General features: G+C 41.2%; 1 protein-coding gene across 1 annotated transcript in view; it reads right to left on the reverse strand.

Moving 5' to 3' along the window:
• Positions 1-1,600: 1,600 nt before the first annotated feature.
• The window catches only part of EFCAB5 (EF-hand calcium binding domain 5), an 83,245-nt gene continuing 58,602 nt past the window's right edge, over positions 1,601-26,243 (reverse strand). Inside the window, exons 16-23 of the mRNA XM_055579656.1 lie at positions 25,480-25,649; positions 23,550-23,778; positions 19,004-19,156; positions 16,983-17,086; positions 11,911-12,164; positions 10,121-10,407; positions 9,633-9,729; positions 1,601-1,937 (exon numbers count right to left, since the gene is read on the reverse strand). Of these exons, the coding sequence (XP_055435631.1) occupies positions 1,747-1,937; positions 9,633-9,729; positions 10,121-10,407; positions 11,911-12,164; positions 16,983-17,086; positions 19,004-19,156; positions 23,550-23,778; positions 25,480-25,649 (1,485 nt within the window). The 3' untranslated portion in view covers positions 1,601-1,746. The remainder of the gene's footprint in view (positions 1,938-9,632; positions 9,730-10,120; positions 10,408-11,910; positions 12,165-16,982; positions 17,087-19,003; positions 19,157-23,549; positions 23,779-25,479; positions 25,650-26,243) is intronic.

Here is a 26,243-nt window from a genome sequence, read left to right on the forward strand (position 1 = left end):
TCTCATGTGCTACAAGTAAGAGTTCACATGTCGCAACTCAAGATCCCGCATGCCAAAACTAAGACCTGGGGCAAGCAAACAAATAAATAGATTAAAAATAAATAAAGTCATTCCCAAAAGAATGATAGAACAATTGTTAGCCTAGTGAAGTTTGGAAAGTGTTGAAATATCTAGCGTACTGCCAAGAGCAATAAAACAGGAGTCGACACGTGAAGTTGCTCAGTCCTATGCGACTCTGCAACTCCATGGAGACTGTAGCCTACCAGACTCCTCTGTCCACGGCGTTTTCCAGGCAAGAGTACTGGAGTGGGTTGCCATTTCCTTCTCCAGGGGATCTTCCCGACCCAGGGATCGAACCCAGCTCTCCTGCATTGCAGGCAAATGCTTCACCCTCTGAGCCACTAGGGAAGCCCAACAGGACACGTGGGTGCCCCTTACTTATTGTAACCTAGCTAACTCACTCTTTGAGCTTATTTCCTTGTTTATGAAATGGGGATAATCATATTGAGTCTGCCAACCCTGCATGTTTGGGAGGATCAGATAAGCTAGGATGTGAAAATACTTCAAGTTAAAATGTCATGCAGATGTGTGATATTTATTATCATTAAGCTGCATGCCATTTAGTTATTAATAACTTAATTCCCATCACGATGGATCGACAGGTCACAGTCTGCAAAAATTTTCCCTCCTTGCTGCCTAAAATGCTATTTGTATTCACAGCAGACCCCTTAAAAGCTTGTTCTGAAGCCATCAGAGTGTGTGGCTATCAGTTTAATATCTTTAAGAACATGTTCCTAGAAATGTTGCAGCAAATGCCCTGAAAAGCTCACTTCCAAACATGAAACAGGCTTATAGGTTAAAACTGGGCATGGGACCAGCCAAGAAATGAGGGCTGGTAAATAACATTGCCATCTTATCACCGGAGGTTAGAAAGGGACCTCCAGTCTCAAATTATAAGATGTTTGGAACGCATTACATTTTGTCAACCAAATAAAGAAAATGAAGTTTAATTTCCCAAAATTTTATTAAAAATGGACTCTGTCATCAGATATCTTACTGCAAAGATGAAATCTCACAACAGGGCAGTAAAGTTTGCTGTAATAACAAGATTTAAATAAATATAAATTCTGCAGTTCTTGAACTCATGAAGATTTTGTTATAAAAAAAAGGTTTTTTCCCATGAGTCATGGGCAAACATTTCCCCAGATTTTCTATTTATTGAAATAACTTTTAAAGTTGTTAGGGTAAGTGGGGGTGAGGGAGTGGAGATGGGAGCAGAGAGGATGTGGTGCTCATAAAAGCCTTTGAAAAATTAGAAAAACAATTCCCAGTCCATTTCTTAAAATCTTTATTATATTTTTTTTATGTGAAAACTGTGCTCTTTTGATGTAAAAACTGCCATTTTTCCCCCAAATACTCGTCTGTTCTTTACTTTGTACCTGAAAAGAATTACAATAACTCACTCAACCAACCATAATAGGCCCACAGTAGATAAAATGCTAAAACTAAAAAGAAACTTTAAAATATGTTCTATAACATACATTTGGTTATGGCTACCTTAACTGGAAATTTTCTTAGATCAAATTTCTCCCTCGGAGGCACTTTTGGTTTTAGAAAGTGCTGAGGTAAAGGTCTAGGAGAAAAATATGTCTATGTGGCACTCCTTTCCAATTGAAAATATTTTTATAGTTAACAAGCAAAACTGAACATGACAAAAATACCCTAAATATAGTAGCAATTCCATTATCATTTCCCTGGCAAGCTTCCCCCTGGCATTTTAGCATACACATAGGAGTCAGTCTTGGATGGCAGTGGGGGGGGAATAGCACTACTTATTTTTTTGTTTAGCTTTATGAGAGCTAAACAGATGTGTGCCCAGTGGTATAAGTATTCGATGGCAGAATTACCAAATTTCCATACTTCAATTCGAGAATGATCTGTACCAAAAAAAAAAAAAGTGTTAGTTTTGTACTTTTATTACTGAAATATATTTTAATACTGATATAAGAAAAATTATGACAAAAGTTCATTAGATATATTTTGAGTCAAAACCATAGCAGAATCTTGTTTATGTAATTATAGGAAAGTGGATAAATTAATTTTGGTATATTCATATAATGGATCTCAACCCAGGGCTCAAACCTGGGTCTCCTGCATTCCAAGTGAGTTTTTTACCATCTGAGCCACCAGGGAAGCCCTATAATGGAACCCTATGCAGCATTTAACATATTCAATATGACCAAATTTAAGACCTGTTTAATGACTTATCCTGGAGAATGTTTTATGTGCTCTTTAGTAGAATGTGAATTCTGCTGCATTTGGTTAGAATATTCAGTATATGTCTACTAAGTAAATTTAGTCTAATGTTTTATTTAAGGCTGATGTTTCCCTATTGATTATCTGGATGATCTATCCATTGATGAAAATAGGGTATTAAATTTTTCTACTATTATTATGTTGCTATATATTTTTTAGGTCTGTTAATATTTGCTTTATGTATTTAGATGCTCCTAAATGGGTCCATGGGGTCCCTAAGAGTCGGACACGACTGAGCGACTTCACTTTCACTTTTCACTCTCATGCACTGGGGAAGGAAATGACAACCCACTCCAGTGTTCTTGCCTGGAGAATCCCAGGGACGGGGGAGGCTGGTGGGCTGCCGTCTATGGGGTCACGCAGAGTCAGACACAACTGAAGTGACTTAGCAGCAGCAGCAGCATGTAGCATTTAACAAAGAACTAGAGCTGAGCTACATATGTCATTGTGGATATTTCAAAAACATATTGTTAAGGGAACTTCCCAGGTGGTCCAGTGGCTAAGACTCCTAGCTCCCAATGCAAGGGGCTTGAGTTCCATCCCTGGTCAAGGAACTAGATCCCACATGCCACAACTAAGACTCAGCAGCAACTATGTTTTTAAAAACATACTGTTGAGAACAAAAATAAGCTGTATAATAATATGTTCTTTTGGATACAGTTAAAAACAATTTTAAAACCTGTAAAATAATATTATATTGTTTATGGATTCATGGGCATGTAGTAAAAGTAGAAATCATGCATAAAACTGATAAACACCAAATTCATAATAGTATTAGCTCTAGGGAGGAGAAGAAGAGAATAAAATATGGGAGGAGCATAGAAATTCTCAACTGTTCCTGTAATGTTTTCTTTCTTTAAAAAAAGTCTGGCTCAAAAACATATTAAGAATATGGCTCTGTAATGACTACACAGGTATTAGTCTCTAACCTCTATGTTTGAAATATTTCCTAATTAAAAATTATTTTTAAAGCTATAATCACTGCACACCAAAATATTTCATTTGTTAAACTGCAAACTATTTTTTAAAAATTACTTTTGGGACTTCCCTGGTGGTACAGTGGATAGAAGTCCACCTACCATGCAAGGGACATGGTTTGCATCCCTGGTCCAGGAAGATTCCACGTGCCACGGAGCAACTAAAGTCCAGGAGCCACAACTACTGAAGCCCATGTGCCTAGAGCCGGTGCTCCGCAACAAGAGAAATCACTGCAGTGAGAAGTCTGTGCACCTCAACAAAGTATTCCCCACTCACCACAAGTAGAGAACGCCCACGCACAGCAAGGAAGACCAGGACAACAAAGAATAAATAAAATTTTTTTAAAAATTACTTTTTTCAGGAGTCAGTCAGTCAATGACTATTCAAATAGAATGGTCCAATGGAAAGAGAATGTACTTAAACAGATCTGGGTTCTAATCTTGGCTCAACTCCAACTAGTTTTGTGACCTTGAAAAGTCACTTAATTGCCTTGAGCCTGTTTCTTCTTCCACAAAACAGATACCTCAGAATTGTTATGGGGATCAAAGAGGAAAGACATGCAAAAACCTGTCAAAGAGTAGTTGCTCAAAAAAATATGTTCATTCTTTCAGGTCCCTTCTACCCTCAGGTCTATGTTTAACTTTTTTGTTACTTCTAGTGGCTAATACAGTTCCTAACCCAATAAATGTTTATTGATTTGACTTGAATCAAACCATTACATGATATTTATAATCAAATAAGAGGGCTTCCCAGGTGGTGTAGTGGTAAAGAATCCACCTGCCAATTTCGGAGATGCAAGAGACATGGGTTTGATCCCTGGGTAGGGAAGATCCTCTGGAGTAGGAAATGGTAACCCCTCCAGTATTCTTGCATGGAAAATTCCATGGACAGAGGAGCCTGGTGTGCTACAGACCATGGGGTCGCAAAGGGTCAGACATGACTGAGCACACATGTATACACATTATTGATTAAGATATTTTAAATATTGTTTTCTATCCAATAGCTCATTAATAACAATGACAATTATGTCACTCATGGTTGTCGATTAGGATGACAAAACAGAACATATTTCCTCGTCTTCTATCAAGGTGAAGGGACAAGTTTCCCTGAACTAGGTTAAGATTTTCTGTGGTTCTCAAGGTATCACTACCACAAAAGGTACAATGTGGAACAGGAAAGGCACATAAAATATGGAAAACATACTCAAATCTCAATTTTTATTTGACACTCACTGTATAAAACATGTGAGTGCAATTTTCTAAAGTTTCCTCTTTTAACACACACACAGAAGCACTGTCTTTTTTCTCAATTGTAAGTGTTTAATAAATGTTGATTGAAACAACATTGTTGTTAGGCTTTTCAAATATTGAAGTCTTTTCAGATTATAGCTCAGTAACATTAGTGACAATTATGAATAAAAATGAAAGCAGATGTCAGACATGAGAGCACCTAAAAAATACCTGATTCATATCATATGAGTAACACTAGACCAATTAACATACATACTTAAAATATTGAGATGCATTTGTTGATCCCTTTTTGTATTAACTTCCTGGAAGCTTTAAAAGTTAATGCTATAGGCTGAAAAAATTACTTTATCATTATGTCCCAATGTTAAAAGTCTAAATTAAAGTACACCCTGCTGCTGCTGCTGCTGCTAAGTCGCTTCAGTCGTGTCCAACTCTGTGCGACCCCATAGATGGCAGCCCATCAGGCTCCACCGTCCCTGGGATTTTCCAGGCAAGAACACTGGAGCGGGTTGCCATTTCCTTCTCCAATGCATGAAAGTGAAAAGTGAAAGTGACGTCGCTCAGTCGTGTCCGACTCTTAGCGACCCCATGGACTGCAGCCTACCAGGCTCCTCCGTCCATGGGATTTTCCAGGCAAGAGTACTGGAGTGGGGTGCCATTAGAACACTTTTAAAACCAGTCCTGACTAATTTTCTGAGATATAACAGCTCTGCTGCTCTCCACAGCCTTTATTCTGCCTTTTCCAAATCCCCATTAAGAGCTCTGTTGCACTGACGCCTGCCAGTGCTCTTATCTGACATCCAGATGTACAGACCCCTATCTGCAGCCATTATTAAGCTAGTAGGCCATCTCCATGGTGATTTAAGGACGTGAGGATGGGGGGCGAAGTCGCACCATTTCACAAGCCCCTGTTGCTTATTTCCTGTCTTATTGTTACCGGGGACAGAAGCTCCGAACCTGTCTGGGCGAAGATTCCTGTTTCCCTGCCCTGTTCCAATGAGAGATTTATGGCTTAACAACTGGCTCTAATGATTCCTCTATTGAAGGAAGCCTCCATCGGTCCGCGGGTTTCCCATTAACAACGGTTGAGTGTTACTGCCCTCTTGTGGTGGATAGATGCCAGCTCTTTGCATTTCAGCAGAGAGCCAGTGTGCACAGATTAATTCTTCCTAGGTAAAGGTTATAGTAAATTATTTGAATATATCTGAGTTTTAAAAAATTGCTGGCTCAACCTTTGAATCTGTTTATGAACCAATTAATTCAGAAACATTTTATGGGTTTTTTTGTAGATTCTAGCTTAATCAAACTTTTAATTATATAGGAAATTCATTCTGCTGAAAACATTGGGTCATTTTAAGATATTTCTAATTAAAATTCCATTTTATGAATCTCTGTTTTAACATCAGATTAAGTTAAAAGCTTTGGGAATGAAAGACAATTAGATGTGCGAGGAAAAAAGAATGACGCTCTTAAGCTTCAAGTTCAAAGTTAATGTGTAGCTGCTCCTGTCAACTAACAACTAACCCAAGATCAGTGAGCAGTATTTCCTTTTTTTAATTTTTCATTTATTTACTTGTTTTTTGGCTGTGCTGGGTCTTTGCTGCTGCTTGGGCTTTTCTCTAGTTGCAGTGAGCTGAGGCTGCTCTCTAGTTGGGCACCCAGGCTTCTCATTGCAGTGGCTTCTCTTGTTGCAGAGCACAATCTCAATAGTTGTGGTGCGTGGGCTTAGCTACTCCCTGGCATGTGTAATTTTCCCAGATCAGGGATTGAACCCATGTCTTCTACATTGGCAGGCGGACTCTACACCACTGAGACACCAGGGAAGCTCTAAGCAGTATTTATTGAATGCTCTTCTCTTCATCATTAGTTCTCTTCATTTTAGTTCTTTTATTTCTACTGTTTCACATACCCTCTCTACCACCTCTTAACATTACTGCCACATACGATGAGCTGAAGGTCCATGCAACATCATACTTAAAAGGGTATATGTGTGTCAATTTCAATCAGTTTTTGTGTAGGTAGGAGAATTCTTATTTTCCATGACAGTCAGGGACTTAATATGTCACTAATTTACTGTGGTGCTGAAGGTAGTGCAGAGTGCTGCTTCCAGTTCGTTGGGCAAGAGTTCGTGTTAAACGAGGAGGTAAAACCAAATTTTTTCCTGAGTTATCAAACCTTGGGTGGAAGTTTGTTCCAGGCCAAACTGAGTTCTTGCAAATATATTAGTCTTACTCCAGTTGAAGCATAATTTCTATACAGTATCATATTGTCTTGACTTTTTTTCATGATGTAGTTATAAATCAAATTATGTATGAACTGAAATAAATGCAATTTATCTTTACAAAAATTCATACTTCTGTGCAGTGGCTTCCAAACTCTTTGACTATGTACCTCTGTAAGTTAACAAATGTAAAAGGTTGAGGGAACGTCTCAGAAAGTGAAACAAAGAAGATGGAAAATAGGAGAGAAACTATAGGGATTTTGGAGGCTGAATCTAGGATTTCCCATGTCTGAATAATAGGAGTTCCAAAGAAGGAACACAGAAAATGGAGGGCAGGGCCTCCTCTAACCTCTAGGTCATTTTTGTGTGAATGGATGAATGCACACAGCTTGGTGAAAAGAAGAAAATGTGTGAAGGAGATGCCCCTCTTCCAAGCAGACGTAACTAAGCTGAAGCCCACAGTTTCATGAATGGAACCCTAGTTAGGTCTCAGCTCCCCACCCCCTCAGCAGGGTACATTTGTGCAGTACACAAACTGCACAGCCATGTGCAGCAACCTTGATGTCAGGGAGGAAATCATTAGGATGTAAGGACCTGCGTTTCACAGTTGAAAAGGCCCAGGGAGTGTTCAGATCAATGGACAAAAATAGACCTGCATGGATAAGAAAGTGTGGTATATATACACAACGGAATATTACTGAGCTGTAATAACTCATTTGAGTCAGTTCTAATGAGGTGGATGAAACTGGAGCCTATTACACAGAGTGAATAAGTCAGAAAGAGAAACACCAATACAGTGTATTAACGTATATATATGGAATTTGGAAAGACGGTAACGACGATCCTATATGCCAGGCAGTAAAAGAAACACAGATGTAAAGAACAGGCTTTTGGACTATGTGGGAGAAAGCGAGGGTGGGATGACTTGAGAGATGACCAGTACAAGTTTGATGCATGAAGCAGGGCATTCAAAGCCAGTGCTCTGAAACAACCCAGAGGGATGGGATGGGGAGGAAGGTGGGAGCGGGGCTCAGGATGGGGAGACAGACACATGTGCACCCATGGATGATTCATGTCGATGCATGGCAAAAGCCACCACAATATTGTAAAGAAATTATCCTCCAATTAAAATAAATATAATAATTTTTTAAAAGATATATCATTTGAAGTTTCACAGTCGTGGGGATAAAGCAGAGATTCTATAGCTTCTGGAGAGAAACAAAACAAGTCACATGCGCAGAATCAAAAAGGCTTCAGACTTCCACAGCAAGCCTGGAAATTTCCAAATTTCTACTGACAATGGGGCCATTTCCTCAAGAAGTTAGCCAGAGTTCCCATCTGTGAAAGTGTTAGCTGCTCAGTCGTGTCCAGCTCTTTGCAACCCCAGGGACTACACATGGCTCCTCTGTCCATGGAATTCCTAAGGCAAGAATACTGGAGTGGGTTGCCACTCCCTTCTCCTGGGGAACCTCCTGATCCAGGGATCAAACCCAGGTGCCCTGAATTTCAGGCAGATGCTTTACCGTCTGAGCCACCAGGGAAGCCCCCTGTTTTCCTTAAACGACCCCTTAAAAGCAGCGAGAACTGTAACACCTAGGAATGCAGAGGTGCCTGTGAATCAGCCACCAGCCATGAGGCTACATAGAAGCCATTCCAGACAGGAATTCTAGTCTTCACTCACACCACTCTTGGTCCACATTAATTCATGTTAACTGCTATGTGAACCTCGCGTCTAGCATTCCCAAACTTGCGGGAGTATCTCTCCTTCCTAAGCCAGAACATCTCTCTCTCTCATCCACCCACTGCTTCCTGCTTCCACAGACAACCTGAGGAGTGTGGGCTGTCTTCCTCTGGGTGGCCTTTTCCTATCTCTCGTCCTAGGAATCTGGTTCCAAGCCTCTCTGTCTACTATATGTGTCCCAGAAGTCCAGAAACCCTTTGTCTGGAGGGTCCAAAGAGAATGGGGAAGAGGGAGACAAGGCTTAGTGAGGGATTTTTACAGAGCCATTTCCCCAATCAATGATTAGTTTAACATCTTTTTTTTTTTTAAGAAAGAATAAGTTCATTGTTTACTGTTCCATTCACGTAAACAGCCTCAGGTCTCTGGTGGGATAACACACCCACATGGAGGAATGTGTGCTTGTGCATGTATATTTACGACATGTGAGATCTTAGTTCCCTGACCAGCAATGGAACCCATGCCCCCTGCATTGGGAGAGTAGAGTCTTAACCACCTGCTGATATTCCTCCTTCCAAAAAGTCTACATTACTAGTCTGTAAAGACTCATGCTCTATTGTTTTATTTGGTTCTTCATGGAAACTAAAGATCGTAGCTGCCTTTTCCCTTAACAAACTTGGCTTCTAGCCTTACTGCAGCCTCCATTTGCTTTTTTTTTTTTTTCCCAAGAATTTTGAATATGGAGTCAGTAAGTGGGAGATAGAGGTGCTTCTGAATTCTCATGTGCGTGGCACAGATAGTCACTATGGGGATTGCAATAGATTATAGACAATGCCCTTACTTTTAGAAGACTATAATCAGAACTATTTTCCCCTAAAAATTGAATTTTGGGTGCTTTGGGGCTTCCAGGTGGCTCAGTGGTAAATGCCAATGCAGGAGATGTGGGTTCGATCCCTGAGTTAGAAAGATCCCCTGGAGTAGGAAATGGTAATCCACTCCAGTATTCTTGCCTGGAAAATTCCATGGACAGAGGAACCTGGCGGGCTACAGCCCATGGGGTTGCAAACAGTCTGACATGACTGAGCATACATGCACGCTGAGCCACTGTATTCTAATAAAAATCTCTGGATTGCAACTATATTTTGTTGCTGTTGGTATAGATTTAGACTATAATTAAGTGGAAATTTACCTTCAAAGTATTCAGCAATGAGCTTTAAATTAACTTTCAGTTCCATAGCAGTTGGATCAAAGTCACAAATATTTTCGACTAATTGTTGGTTTACGTACTGTAAGCAAAGAACAAAAATCGTGGAATCATCAAGTGGAAGGAGAGTGCCTGATTCCTAAGTTTACACAATTCCATTTATACACACTTTGAAACAGGCAAAATCAATCTATGGTGTTAGACATCAGGATTCTGGTTACCCTTGGGGTGTGAGAGAGAGTGTGTGTGTGTGTGTGTGTGTGAGGCTGGTGATGGGGAGGGTAAAAAGGAAGGTTTTGGGGATGCCACTCATGTTCTTGTTCTAGGTGCCTCTTACATTCATCGTGTAAAAATTCTTGCCTTTGTGTATCAAGGATTTGTGCAATTTAAGATTTGTATATCTAAACTCATGGAGGTTATTCTTCAATAAAGAGTTTTTTGTTTGTTTGTTTGTTTGTTTTAATGAAACTTACCAGTTTACAGTGATCCCAACTTTCTAAGTCACTTGATGATTTCAACTCTGGATGAAAGAACACGATAATCCCTTTCAGGATGTCTTGTACTAATTTTATGTTGGCTTTCAGATCCTGGGACTGGCTGTCTGGTGGGGCTTTGCCCTCCGCCAGAGGGTCATAATCGTACAGCAACAGTGACACAAAGTCCAAGGATGTAAGTAGACTGAGGCACTCCTGTAGCTCCTGTAGCATGACTCTGAAGAAGAGAATGCCTGCCCGCTGGACTTCTCCCACACTTTCAATCTCTAGAATAACAGAAACACATCCCACACGGCTGTTCAGAACACATACTACTTTTTCACGGGATTCTGGACGTAATATAGCAAACCTTTGTTTTCTTTTTAGGAAAAAAAGACTATATCCTATAGCGTTAAACAATCTTAGTTTCTCCAGTCATGAAATCAAAAGGCAAAAATGGAATCCCACCTGTGGGGTTCACAGGCAGAGGCTTTGAGAAAAGGTGAAACCTTTATTTGGAGCTGAACCTTGCTTTGAAACCTACTCTCACCCTTATTAGTTCAGTTGTCTCTCTGAGCCCCCTTTTCATTTTCTGTGAGAAGAGTTGATCCCTACTTTCCCGTTAAGCTGTGGAAATTAACAGGAGATGGTACATGGAAAAGTGCTTAGTCCCAGGTCTTACACATAGTGGATGCTCAAAAGATATGAATTTTCCTTTCTTTCTCCTTTTTATCCCACACTGTGTAATGGCTAGAAGTGTTTCAGCTTTATCCAACAGTGTTACTCTACTAATTCTATTTATTCCAATCTTGGTAGTGAAAGGTTTCCATGCTTTCGTCTTCCCTCCCTTCTGCCTACACTGATTTTGTGGTAAGAGTAGCCTGGTGGAGGTGGAATCACAAGGACTGGGGCTGTTCTTGGCTCTGCAATAGCTTGCTCTTGGACCTTTACTTTGACAGACCTTAGCTCCTTTCTCTGTAAAATGAGATGTTCCTGTGAGTTAATGCTGTGAGGGCTTCTCAAGTGGCCCAGTGCTAAAGAATCCACTTGCCATTCAGGAGCCACAGGTTTGATCCCTGGGTCAGGAAGATCCCCTGGAGGAGGAAATGGCAACCTACTTCAGTGTCCTTGCCTGCATAATCCCATGGACAGAGCAGGCTGGGATCACAAAAGAGTCGGACACAACTGAGCACGCAAGCACACTGTGGTGGAAAGAGCACCCAAACTGGGGTGGAGATCCAGCGTTTACCACTGGTCAACTGTGTGATTTGGTGCACTTCCCTTGTCTGTAAAATGAAATAATCACCATTCACCTCCTAGAGTTATGGTAAGGACTAATTGAAATACCATATTTAAAGTGCTTGACACATGATGTGGCATTTAATAAATGCTACTTCTATATTGCCATTATGAGTCCTTCAACTCTAAAACCATGACTCTAGGCAAGAAAACGGAGAAGGCGATGGCACCCCACTCCAGTACTCCTGCCTGGAAAATCCCATGGACGGAGGAGCCTGGTGGGCTGCTGTCTATGGGGTGGCACAGAGTCGGACACGACTGAAGCAACTTAGCAGCAGCAGCAGCAGGCAAGAAAATGTGATTCCTTACCCTTTGCTCTAACGTATAGGCCAGACTAATCAGTCCAAGACTGTATGAAGGAAATCCTTCCATGTGGAAAGATCTGTACTTTGCAACAATTCATTTTAGAAAATGCATCCTTCATTGTATTGTCTGATTTCCCCTAAACTTATTAAATCTATGAATTCAGACAGTTGCCGCATTCACAATACCTAGGATATAGTTTTTCTTTATTTCTCCAGATAATTCGCCCAGTATTTCACTGCAGGCAAGCTGGATCACCTTCAGCATTTTCTGTAGATCTTTAAACTCTCGATACAACAACATCTTACTTTTGCCAATGTTAACATCGAGAACTCCCAAAGCTTCTCCTGTTCTCTCACGAAGTGGAACTACGATGTGGTTTTCTCCACAGACAGAGGCCAAAACAACTTCTGAACTGTCTGTGCACTTAAAGAGGAAATCTCTGAAATCAAAACCAAATAAGCATAAGGAGGGTATAAAATAAAAGCCTGTTCACAACATTCCACCCAAACACACTGAATCACCTCCTCTTGTGCCTACTATACTCGAGCCACACCAGCCCTTGTTGCTATTTCATCTGCCTGACACATTCCACCCCTTAAATTCTCAGGGCTCAGCTCCCTCAGCTCCCCACAGAGAAACGCTCCCTGACCCCTGTGATCTAAAGTAGCTGCACCAGAGTCAGACTCCATCCAGCTCAGTTTAGTTCAGTCGCTCAGTCGTGTCCGACTCTTTGCAACCCCATGACACAAAGACTTCCCTGTCCATCACCAATTCCCAGAGTTGACTCAAACTCATGTCCATTGAGTCGGGGATGCCATCCAACCATCTCATCCTCTGTCATCCCCTTCTCTTCCTGACTTCAATCTTTCCCAGCATCAGAGTCTTTTCAAATGAGTCAGCTCTTCTCAGGTGGCCAAAGTATTGGAGTTTCAGCTTCAACATCAGTCTTTCCAATGAACACTAAGGACTGATTTCCTTTAGGATGGACTGGTTGGATCTCCTTACAGTCCAAGGGACTCTCAAGAGTCTTTTCCAACACCACCATTCAAAAGCATCAATTCTTCAGTGTTCAGCTTTCTTTATAGTCCAGCACTCACATCTGTACATGACTATTGGAAAAACCATAGCCTTGACTAGACAGACCTTTGTTGGCAAAGTAAAGTCTCTGCTTTTTAATATGTTGTCTAGGTTGGTCATAGCTTTTCTTCCAAGGAGAAAGCATCTTTTAATTTCATGGCTGCAGTCACTATCTGCAGTGATTTTGGAGCCCCCCAAAATAGTCTGCCACTGTTTCCACTGTTTCCCCATCTATTTGCCATGAAGTGATGGGACCAGATGCCATGATCTTAGTGTTCTGAATGTTGAGCTTTAAGCCAACTTTTTCACTTTCCTCTTTCACGTTCATCAACAGGCTCTTTAGTTCTTCTTCACTTTCTGCCATAAGGGTGGTATCATCTGCATATCTGAGGTTATTGATATTTCTCCTGGCAATCTTAATTCCAGCTTGTGCTTCATCCAGCCCAGTGTTTCTCATGCATGATGTACTCTACATATAAGTTAAATAAGCAGGGTAACAATATACAGCCTTGACATACCCCTTTTCCTATTTGGAACCAGTCTGTTGTTCCATGTCCATCTGCTTTGCCTTATTTTTAAAATTTTATTTATTTGGCTGTGCCGGGTTTTAGTTGCAGCATGCAGGATCTAGTTCCCTGACTAGAGAAAGAACCTGCGCCCCCTGCATTGAGAGTGCTGAGTCTTAGCCACTGGACCTCCAGAAAAGTCCAATTCTGCCTTACTGTCTTTATTATAGACTTGTCCTTAACTGAGGGTATTCGTTTTTTGTTTATGTAGTGTCCAATAAGTCTTGGTTGAATGCCCAAAGAAGGATGAATGTGTTAGGTCAGGTTCTCTAGAAGCAGAGCCTGAGAAAGGGATGCTCTGTGCCAATTATTCACTGAGGGAGTGCTTTCAGGAGAAACCTTTGAAGGTCTGAGGCAAACAGGGTGGGGAAGCGGAAGATGCTAAGGGACTTCCTTGGTGGTCCAGTGGCTAAGACTGCACTCCCAATGCAGGGGTCCTGGTTCAATCCCTGGTCACAGAACTAGATCCTGCATGACAGTGACTAAGAGTTTGCATGCTGCAACTAAGACCAGGTGCAGCCAAATAAATAAATATTTTTAAAACTGTGATTTCAGGTGAAGTTTATCCTCAGCCCAATCCTAAAAGGAGCTTTGGAAGCCAAATTGCACCCACACTCTGTCCCACCTTGAAGCAGGGGAGAGGTCTTTTGTCATTCATTAGCGCTCTAAACGTAAACAGATACATCTTAACAGTTGAGTGAAACGTGAACGTGAAGTCGCTCAGTCGTGTCCGACTCTTTGTGACCCCATGGACTGTAGCCTACCAGGCTCCTCTGTCCATGGGATTTTCCAGGCAATAGTACTGAAGTGGATTGCCATTTCCTTCTCCAAGGGATCTTCCCAACCCAGGGATTGAACCCAGGTCTCCCGCATCATAGACAGATGCTTTACCGTCTGAGCCACCAGGGAAGTCCAGCTTTCATATAAGGGCTGGGCAATTAGACCATAGCTGGATATCCAGATCCTACAATATCCAGTTAGCCCCAGGAAAGCTCGAAATTGTTTTCGAGTCGTGGGGGAGGGCAACTGGAGGATTCCTTGTACCCGATCAGAGGACAGCCTCTTGGACCCATGTGTAATCTGACCTCCCAGGTAAGTGACCTTTGTCTTGACCATCTGTGCCTTAGCACGGGAGACTTTATATCCCCTTTCTGCCAAGAAGTTTAGAACCTGAATTGCATGTTGTTGGGCACTTTTCTCATCTGGAGAACAGATTAGTAGGTCATCTATGTATTGTAATATTTTCCCATTATGTGCAGGTCCAGATCTAGGAGATCCTGGCTAAGGGCCTGTCCAAACAGGCGGGGGCTATCTCTGAACCTCTGAGATAATACTGTCCAAGTCATCTGTTGGTGTTTTTCTCCTGGGGCCTCCCACTTAAAGGCAAAAAGATATTGGGATTCTTTAGCCAGTGGTGTGCAAAAAAAAAATGTATCTTTGAGATCCAAGACTGTAAACCACTTGGCATTGGGTGGGATTTTCCCCAAGATTAAATAGGGATTGGGTACTGTGGGATGGAGGGGGACTACAGCTTCATTTATGATCCGGAGATCTTGGACCATTCTCCAGGTTCTGTCTTTTTTCTTTACTGAGAGGATTGGGGTGTTACATGGTGAACTGGTGGGGACCAATAGCCCACAAGCAAGGAATTTATTTATTAAAGGCTGTAGTCCCTCCCGAGCCTCTCTTTTGAGAGGATATTGTTTCCGGTTAGGAAACCAAGTGGGATCTCGGAGGACAATGATGACCGGTTCAGCTTGGTGGGCTCGTCCAGGAATCCCCTGGTCCCACACCTGGGGGTTAATTTTGTCTTCCCATAGTTTTTGGTTCCTGTCTATTGAAGGTGTAATGGGTTCTTCAGTAGTAACCAGGAGCTGTAGAGCTCTAGGGGCTGAAAAACTGCCCATCACAAGGGTGGTCCCCAGTTTACCACTGACTATCTGTGAGTCATTACAGAATGCTAAGAATAGCCAGCTGTCTCCCACCATTAATAGCTAAAAATACTGACTCATGGATGTAGAAATGAGTCAAGCAGAGTTCCCCATGGACCATAACATAGTTCATGTCTTCTATAAATATTACTCATTTAGAGGCTGCCCAGGAGGCTCAATGGTAAAGAATCTGACTGCCAATACAGGAGATGCAGACAAGCTTTCAAACCCTGGGTTGGAAAGATCCCCTGGATGAAGGGAATGGCGACCCACTCCAATATTCTTGCCTGGAGAATCCCATGGACAGAGTAGCTGGGTAGGCTGGAGTCCACAGGATCACAAAAGAGTCAGACACAATTAAGCAATTAAACAACAACAAAGCTCTAAGCTGCTCTGGATGTGTGTTGGGGAGGTGTTTACAGAGCTCATCGGCCCCTCCTGGAGAGTGGCTCCCCTTGACAATTACAGGGTGAGTTATTAGCAATAGGATCTGCAGCCCCTGGCAGAAGATACTTGGGCAGGGCACTGACAGCACCTGTGTCAGCGAGGGACCTGAGGTTTTCATAGAAATGTAGTAGCTCCTTCTTTCCCTCAGGAAGTATAAACACATCCTTGTATCTCTTTCCCCCTTTTCCCATCTACATGATATTGAGATGTCATTCCTTTTAGGTATCTGTAAAAATGCTGGTGCTTAGCACAGCCTCAGAAAAAACACATTTAGGGAATTCCCTAGTGGTCCAGTGGCTAGGACTCTGTGCTTCCACTGCAAGGGGCATGGGTTCAACCTCTGGTTGGGAAACTAACATCCTTCATGCTGTGGGTATGGCCAAAAAAGCACATTTACAGTTCATAACACCAGTCCTGTCATGATAGAAAGGTTATGCCCTTGTTTGGCTGTACCTACCCATCGCTGCAGCTGAGCCATGTCTTCACGATAGCCATAGTAGTGAGGCATCCTGCTAAGCTTCCTTGGTCAACAGAGTTCCTCAAAAGGCACCTGCTCTAAGTTATATGCAGGAATCCAAGGTTGTAAGTCTGGGTGTTAGAAGGACTCTTGTAAAACTCTTAACCAGGACAAGCAATAACTATATGGAAAGGAGCTTAAAACTGAATGAACATTCTGGTATGAGGCCAAACTGAAATTGAATTAACATAGGTACTTAAATGTCAAATTGCCTACTAGCCTGAGATAGGTTACCGCCTATTCAACTATGCTGACTCTCTAAGAAGCAGTGTATTCTAGTTAAGATCTGTTTTTGCAGTAGTTTAGTAGCGTACTTTGCATTTCACACATGAGAGGCATTCAAGGTAATCTAGAACTGGGTACTTATTAAAGGCAACATTCTCTGCCTCCTCCCCATCTTTGCACCAGCCTGTCTTCTTTAAGTTAAAAAAAAAAAAAATGTCCGCAGGCTAGCTTGAGGATGAGCTCTGATTAGTGATGTGGGTGTATTTTTCATAACCATGGTGGGTTTTTGTTAATTCCATGTTAATAAGAAAATTATAAAAGATAAAACACTAAATTGAAATCTGTTTTAAAAAGAACTTAAGGGGGAAAGGACCCAGGCAGACAAAGGTCTACAGTAATTTTCCTTTAAAGCCCCATCAGAATGAGAGCCATTATATTCATAAGAAGCAGAAGCTGGCAGTCAAACAAAACAGGGGGTGAGGTATATCCCATACCTGAAGATGCATGTCTTCCTAAAGATGACAGAGGGATTCTTGTGGATTTCTGTTAGACCCTGCTGCCCTGTGACCATCATATTTCGTAAAACATAGTCTGAATCCTTGAAAAGAGATAGAAATTTCATTACAGAGAGGAGTGATTAAACTTCATGCTCTCATTGAGACTTTTGGGGACAAATAGGAAAAAATTAGAAAACCTTAGGCAATATAAAATGTTTTTCAAGTTATAGGTCAAGGTCAATATAATTTTGAGCCACAATGATGCCAAACACTTGGAAGGCTTCTAGGTTTGGGCCTCAGAAATTTTTTTCCCTAGACTGATTCATCCTATTGGTCATCCCAACCAGTCTCATGGTTTATGTTTTGTTTTGAGTTGTTTTGGTAAAATATACACAGCATAATATTATTATTTTTGCCATTCATAAGTGTGCAATTCAGTGGGATTAGAGATATTCACAGTGTTGTGTAACCAGTCTAATGGTTTTAAATATAATTTACTTACCAGCCTGGATTTCCCCCAAATACTAAGCTCACATATCCAACTGCGTATTCAATATCTCCACTTAGATATCTAACAGACATTTCAAATTACAGTTTAAAAATGTTTTTCAATTTAGTAGGTGAGAAATTATCTTTTACTTAAATTTGTATTTCATTATAAGAACAACTGAACATTTTTTCCTATGTTTATTGACCATTTGCATGAGGTTTTTTTAAAAATAAAATTGTCTTTTGCTTATTTTTCTTTTGAATTTTCAAAATTCCACTAATTTTTATATAACACTGTTATTCTCTGCCAGATATATGGCAATTAATTGTGTTTATAACCTTGGTGCAAGAAAGTTTTACATTTTTATGTCATCAATGTATCAACCTCACTTTAATCACTTCAACCTTTGAGACTCAGCCATCCTTCCCCAGACTACGGTTGCAAATTCCCCCATCCTTCATTTTCTTAGCTATTCTCATGCATTTATTCTTCTTCCATATGAAGATTAAATCATTTAGCCAATTAAAAAAATTATGCTAGAATTTTTCTTGCAATTTTGTTAAACTTAAAAATAACTTTGGTAAAAAATTAGATTTTAAAGTTATATTTATGGGGAGCCGCTATCACTCTTAGCCTGAAGGCGGTGATGGTAGTCAGTCGCTCAGTCATGTCCGACTCTGCGGCCCTGTGGACTGTAGCCCACCAGGCTCCTCTGTCCATGGGATTATCCGGGCAGGAATACTAGAGTGGGTTGCTATTTCCTTCTCCAGGGAATCTTCCTGACCCAGGGATCAAACCAGCTTCTCCTGCTTGACAGGCAGATTCTTTGCCACTGAGCCACCTGGGAAGCCCAAAGAGGTAAGGAGAGGAAGCAATTACCAGAACCTGGAGAAGACAGCCAAGTAGAGAGGACCATGTGACTAAAGGTACAGTGGTCTTTTTTTTTTTAATTCCCAACTTTTATTTTTGGCCTCCCCATCCTCTAAGTATCAAAGTACTTTCTTCTTGAATCAGACTGTATACTGAATACGTTTAAAACACAGCTGAGTGCTGTCTTTCTCTAACAGGTAAGTATTTTTAACAGTAAATTTGAAATGTGTGTGGTCCAAAGAAGAAGGATAAAGAAAAAGAACAGATTATGATCTCTTATTTCCCATTAACATAAGATTAACATAAGATTTCATATATTGAGGGCATGGAGCCCTCTTCAAGCGGACATTCTGAGCAGGACTATTGTTCAAAAATGTTAAAAAAGAGAATGTATTAGCAGTTTTCATAATCCACAGAGATCACTTGACTTCTTGTTTTTTCAACAGAGACCTGGGAGCCAGGAACGCTTCTTGCCATACCAAGCTCCCGGGATGGCCCTTCATTCTATTTGTACAGCGGCCTTTTGTTGAAGAACACAGCTAACCCAAAGAAACCTAGAGAGGAAGAGCCAAAAGCATAAATACCCCAACCTCACTCTCCTTCTGCCTGCCAGTCTCCTACTGGTGCCTTTCATTGGACAAACTGAAGCAGGAGCTACCTTCTCTGAGTTGGGCTCAACAAAGTATGTAGAGATGGCAGTGATGCTGGGTGTGATGTTGTAGAGCCAGCCGATGCCAGTGATCACAATATGAAGGATGTGCTCCCGGCTGTGGACGTAGTGATAGGCAGTACTAAAGACATTGGCAACACCCTGTAGAGACAGAAATTTAAATTGCCTTCTCTTTTAAAAATAGCCAAATAATTAGTAATGCATCAATTGGATTATCTTTTTTTTAATTTTATTTTTGCTTATTTGGTGGCATCGGATCTTAATAGTTGCACACATGGGCTCTTCATTGTGGTGTGTGGGCTTATTTGCCCCCTGGCATGTGGGATCTTAGTTCCCTGACCAGGGATCAAACCTGCATCCCCTGCCTTGGAAGGCAGATTCTTAACCACTGGACCATACGGGAGAGTCCCCTGAATTATCTTTTAAATTAATGATCATCTGTTGTTACTGTTGTTCTTGTTGTTTAGTCACTCAGTTGTGTTCGACTCTGTAACCCCATGGGCGGTAGCCCACGAGACTCCTCTGTCCATGGGATTTTCCAGGCAAGATTACTGGAGTGGGATGCCATTTCCTCCTCCAGGAAATCTTCCAGACCCATTGATCAAACCTACAACTCCTGTATTGGTAAGCAGATTCTTTATCACTGAAGCACCAGGGATGCCAAATAATCATCTACTTCCTAAAAATTATTCATTGGTTCTCAAAAGGCATTTCAAAAGTGTTCTCAAAAGTGTTTCAGGTTCCACTATGAAAAAATGAAACCAAAAGAGTAAACAGAGATCTACTGGAAAACCCATCTATCTTATTATGTTTGCTGATAATCATCCAGTGAAATCAGTGGTATATACTATCAGAAAGCAGTGTCATAAGAACAAGGTAAACTTTGAAATGAGAAAAAAAAATGTTTAAAAGCCAACAACTAATGCCAGCCTTGGACAGATGGGTAAGAGCTGCCCCAATCTGATGCAAGATTAATGTCTGTGTGTTTACATGGCTACTGTCATCAGATCAGCTGTGCAGGTATGCTGGGTTTCCAGGCCTGCAGTTACATGGTTTTCTTCGACACATAAACACAGCCCGTTCCACAGAGAAAGGATCAGAAACCCTTAGAACCCATCTGTGGTCTTGTTGTCAAGAAACCCTAGGATGGGACCTCCCTGGTGGTCCAGTGGTTGAGACTTCACCTTCCAACGCAGAGGGTATGGGTTCAATCCTGGTTGAGGAGCAAAGATTTCACATGCCTCTTGGCCAAGGAACCAAAGCATAGAAGCAATGTTATAGCACCTTCAATAAAGACTTTAAAAAATGGTCACATCAAAGAAAACTCTAGGAGGAACCACAAATTCTTCAAAAATATCTGCATTTTATATTATGACCCAAGACATCTAAGGATATCTCAAGAGCCTTTACCTCCAAGGGCTAGGAGGTCAATTTATAATTCACTTTGACATGTTCTCTAATAAGACCATGGTGATTGCAGCCATGAAAGTAAAAGACACTCCTTGGAAAGAAAGTTATGACCAACCTAGCTAGACGGCAATGGCACCCCACTCCAGTACTCTTGCCTGGAAAATCCCATGGACGGGGGAGCCTGGTAGGCTGCAGTCCATGGGGTCTAAGAGTCGGACACGGCTGAGCGACTTCACTTTCACTTTTTACTTTCATGCATTGGGGAAGGAAATGGCAACCCACTCCAGTGTTCTTGCCTGGAGAATCCCAGGGACAGGGGAGCCTTGTGGGCTGCCGTCTCTGGGGTCGCACAGATTCGGACACGACTGAAGCGACTTAGCAGCAGCAGCAGCAGATGGCATATTAAAAAGCAAAGACTTTACTTTGCCAACAAAGGTCCATCTAGTCAAGGCTATGTTTTTTCCAGTAGTCATGTATGGATGTGAGAGTTGGACTGTGAAGAAAGCTGAGTGCCAAAGAATTGATGCTTTTGAACTGTGGTGTTGGAGAAGACTCTTGAGAGTCCCTTGGACTGCAAAGAGATCCAACCAGTCCATCCTAAAGGAGATCAGTCCTGGGTGTCCATTGGAAGGACTGATGTTGAAATTGAAACTCCAATACTTTGGCCACCTCATGTGAAGAGTTGACTCATTGGAAAAGACCCTGATGCTGGGAAGGATTGGGGGCAGGAGAAGAAGGGGATGACAGAGGATGAGATGGCTGGATGGCATCACTGACTCGATGGACATGAGTTTGGGTAAACTCCGGGAGTTGGTGATGGACAGGGAGGCCTGGAGTGCTGAGGTTCGTGGGGTCGCAAAGAGTTGAACACGACTGAGGGACTGAACTGAACTGAACTGAATGATAATTTGGAGTATAGTTCACCATACTCTTCCACTTTGCATCTTAATATCTTCACATCATTTTATGTCAGAAGAGAATGAAATTTATTATTAAAAAGATGTCCAGGGGAAAAGATTCTACCACTTCCTCAGTTGTACATCCAGTAAATGAGAGGGGAAAAATTTAAATAATGGTAAATAAACATCAAGAGCATCCAGGGGAACAGATGATAGCAACTTCCTGATTGCTGCTACATCCCAGTCCAATGCCTCCACAGGGTTTTCAATCTCCTTCACTGAAATTTTTATTCATAAAATTAAATTTAAAAAATTGTTTTCTTTTTGGCTGCACTGTGCAGCATGTGGGATTTTAGTTCCCCAACCAGGGATTAAACCCATGCTCCCTGCTATGAAGTGTGGAGTCTTAACCACTGGACCACCAGGAAAGTCCTAAAATTAAATGCTTGTAGAAATGGTCTAGTTATTTTATAATCTTAAAAGTGCTTTCCAGGGACTTCCCTAATGGTCCAGGGGCTAAGACTTTGCATTCCCCATGCATGGGGCCCGGGTTTGATCTTTGGTCAGGGAACTAGATCCCATGCTGCTGCTGCTTCTGCTGCTGCTGCTAAGTCGCTTCAGTAGTGTCCAACTCTGTGTGACCCCATAGACGGCAGCCCACCAGGCTCCCTGGTCCCTGGGATCCTCCAGGCAAGAACACTGGAGTGGGTTGCCATTTCCTTCTCCAATGCAGGGAAGTGAAAAGTGAAAGTGAAGTCGCTCAGTTGTGTCCAACTCTTAGCGACGCCATGGACTGCAGCCTACCAGGCTCCTCCATCCATGGGATTCTCCAGGTGCCACAACTAAAGATCCTATATGCTGCAACTAAGACCTGGAACAGCCAAATAAATAATAAAATAAATATATATATATTTTAAAAAGTGCCTTTCCTTTTTTTAGTTTCTTTTGTTAAATTTTATTTTCATTTAGCAGATAGTATAAGATACTTAAACACCATCTTCAAACAAGGGACCTAATTTCAAAAACCTGTTTTATTTAGTTAGTTAGTTATCTTAATACTTATTCATTTATTTGACTGCCCTGGGTCTTAGTTGCTGCTCGAGGGATCTTCATTGATGTCATGCAGGATCTTTGGTTGTGGCCTGTGGCCCCCAGGCTTAGTTGTTCCTCAGCAAATGGGATCTTAGTTCCCCAGCCAGATAGCAAACCCATGACCCCTGCATTGGCAGGCAGATTCTTAACCACTGGACTACCAGGGAAGTTCCCTCAAACCTATTTTAATATTTGGGGATTCCTGGGTGGCTCAGTGGTAAAAAATCCTCCTGCCAATGCAGGAGACACAAGTTCAATCCCTGGGTCAGGAAGATCCTCTGGAGGAAGAAATGGCAACCCACTCCAGTATTATTCTTGCCTGGAAATCCCATGTACAGAGAAGCCTGCTGGGCTACATTCCATGGGGTTGCAAAGAGTTGAACATGACTGAGCAACTGGGCACAGTCTTTAAATAAAACTCCACTAATAACCCAGAATAAAACCCACATATTAACCTTGATATAAAGATTTTTATTTTTATTTCTTTTTGCTCTTGATCAACAGTAAGCATCATGGACTTTATTTTCTATTAAGTTTAAGCTAATATAATATTTTAAAAAAGAAATACTGGATAATCAACAATTTTACCAAAGAAGCAACAGCATTACAGGTCATGAAAAAGTGCCACTCCCTTTTGAGATCTGATTTGAAAACATGAATACTTGAGAAACATTTAGGCTTTTTCTTCATTCTTTATCCTCAAAAATTATAACACTAACATCAAGAACTATGGTAAGGCATATCATATTTAGCACCATTTGTGTAAAGAGCAAAGGATTTCTAGGTACCACTATAAATAAAACACAAATATGTCTCTTCTAAAAGTTCATTCCTATTTTGGGGTTTTAGCTAGTAGTCTAATAGTTGGATTTCAGTTCTATAGCAGAAACTGTTCCTACAATTAATACCATGGAACACATTAACAAGCTTCCCAGACAATCTGAGGCATAGATATGCAACTGAGTCTGAGTCCCTCCATGTGTAATAGGGAACCTCTCCAAAGACTGACACATGTTTGATGACACCATTTATATACATAGCTTTACTCTCATCTGGTTTCAGGTTTTACTTTTTCAAAAAGTATAGGACAGGCTATCCTACCATTGATCTTGAAGAACTTTTCTATGTCGTACCTGATAGAATCTGATCTCGTGGGGTAGGAAGATGTTAATTTTCTGGGGATCTCTTAGAGTGTCAACAGCCAAGACCCCAAATATCCTCATATATGCGTCCTGAAGGGGCAGAGCCAGGAATGACCCATTGTGATCGCTCTTCTTGCGGGAATGGTTCCAGAAGTAGATGTTCCCATGGTGCTGAACTTGGGGGACGTGTATTGGCTTCCCTTCATCCACTACTGTAAAGCTGAGGAACAGGAATATGAGAAAAGAAGAAAGGCACAGAAGAGGGCTTTAGACTAAGCCATGCAGGACACTAGATCAGTCCATCCATAATCATTAGTATTATATGTCAGAGAAGTTGACTCATATAAAATTACCTGTTTGGAGAGTCTGACTTGAGAGAAAGATTTTTTAAAATAAGCTTAATAGTGTGTATATCGAACAACAAGAAAGACTGTACAGAAAAAAATGAGGATACATGTGTACCTGTGGCGGATTCGTTTTGATGTTTGGCAAAACTAATACAGTGTTTCAGGTTTAAAAATAAAATAAAATTTAAAAAAAAATGAGGATAGATGAGCCAGATACAGTCAGATTAGGGGGACACAATGGAAAGGGCTAGAAATTAAGAGTGAGTATGTTGTTATAATGGCTGTAATACGAATCCAGCTGCATTTGATTTGGGACTATAAGTGTTATTGGGGAAAGATTGCTACAAAGAGATATAATGTCAATAAAAGTTGACATAGAGTTCTTACACTATGACAGGCAAAAAAAATAAATAAGCTTAGATCATAACAGAGAAAACATATATAAAACATACACAAACAAGATGTTGTTGTTTAGTCGCTAAGTCATGTCCTACTCTTTTGCAACCCCATGGCCGGTAGCCTACTAGGCTCCTCCGTCCATGGGATTTCCCAGGCAAGAATGCTGGATCGGGTTGCCATTTCCTTCTCCAGGGGATTCTCCTGACCCAAGAATGGAACCCGAGTCTCCTGCATTGGCAGGCAGATTCTTTACCACTGGGCTACCAGGGAAGCCCATTTAAACAGGATGTGGAGACATAATTTGACTTTATTTTTGGGGGCTCCAAAATCACTTCAGATAGTGACTGCAGCCATGAAATTAAAAGACACTTACTCCTTGGAAGAAAAGTTATGACCAACCTAGACAGCATATTAAAAGCAGAGACATTACTTTGCCAACAAAAGTCCATCTAGTCAGGGCTGTGGTTTTTCCAGTAGTCATGTATGGATGTGAGAGTTGGACTATAAAGAAAGCTGAGTGCTGAAGAATTGATGCTTTTGAACTGTGGTATTGGAGAACACTCTTGAGAATCCCTTGGACTGCCAGGAGATCCAACCAGTCCATCGTAAAGGAAATCAGTCCTGAATGTTCATTGGAAGGACTGATGTTGAGGCTGAAACTCCAATACTTTGGCCACCTGATGAGAAGAACTGACTCATTTGAAAAGACACTGATGCTGAGAAATATTGAAGGTGGGAGAAGGGGATGACAGAGGATGAGATGGTTGGATGGCATCACCAACTCAATGAACATGAGTTTGGGTCAACTCTGGGAGTTGGTGATGGACAGGGAGGCCTGGTGTACTGCAGTCCATGGAGTCGCAAAGAGTTGGACATGACTGAGCAACTGAACTGAACTAAACTGGAGACATAATTTATGGAGCAGGTACATAATTGAACTGATACTGTGAAGCAAAGTCCCTATATGAAAACCAATGCCCAAGAGCAAGCTCTAGAAAAAATCAGGTGAAATCACCCAAGACTGGAAACCTATCACCTCCTGCTTGAGAAACTTTGGTGACCTGAGGCATTTCTCTCTTGGACAGCTAACTAGGAAGGATTTCAGTGCTACTTTACTTCACAAAAGGAATTTTTTTCAAAAGAAAGGTGACGCCAACGTCTTTGGAAATTCTTACCTGATCCCCTTCATGTCCCTGTAGAGCACTCTTTTCAGAACAAACGGAGCATCGTCTAAAGTACAAGCTACATTCCTCAATAGAACGTTCCCTCTATCAGGCAGAAGTAGGTTTTCTTCTAAGAGGGAAATGTGCGCACTGATCTTCTTATTTCCGTGGGCTTCAGCATCCTGTGGCAAAATGTTTTTGACCATTTATTTGCCAATTGCCAAAGAGCTATTCTCTTAATCATGTCTCCCTTCATTAGCCAATCTGTGCATCTGACCCCAATAATTTCATTTCCCTGAGCAAATGATGCAGATATTACCATAAATAGACTGTGGGGGAAAGGCTGACACCACAGCTGTTCCTGAAACCTGAGTTTCAGTGAGTAGAATAGATTTACTTTATGCCAACCAGACCAGTTCTACAAAAAAAAAAAAAAAAAAAAAAAAAAATCTGTCAAGTCTACTTATATTTAGAGGTTTAAAACTTGGATCCCTTTGAACCATACTCATGTTGTATGGGCTTCAGTTAAAAGTGCTTATTTTAGAGAGCTCAGACAAGAAAGATGACTCATATTTATTGACCATTCACTATGATGTGAATATGGGAAAATGCACTCAAATTCTTAACATAGTTTGGCTGTGACATTTGACTTATATCATTTCAGGAAAGGATTACTTGGGGCTCCAGATTGCAGACTATATGCAACTACTATTTCTTTTTCTTTTTGGCTGTACTCCATAGCATGTGGGATTCTAGTTCCCTGATCAGGGATCAAA

Source organism: Bubalus kerabau, chromosome 4 (genome assembly GCF_029407905.1).
Source record: "Bubalus kerabau isolate K-KA32 ecotype Philippines breed swamp buffalo chromosome 4, PCC_UOA_SB_1v2, whole genome shotgun sequence".
Classification (NCBI taxonomy): domain Eukaryota; kingdom Metazoa; phylum Chordata; class Mammalia; order Artiodactyla; family Bovidae; genus Bubalus; species Bubalus kerabau.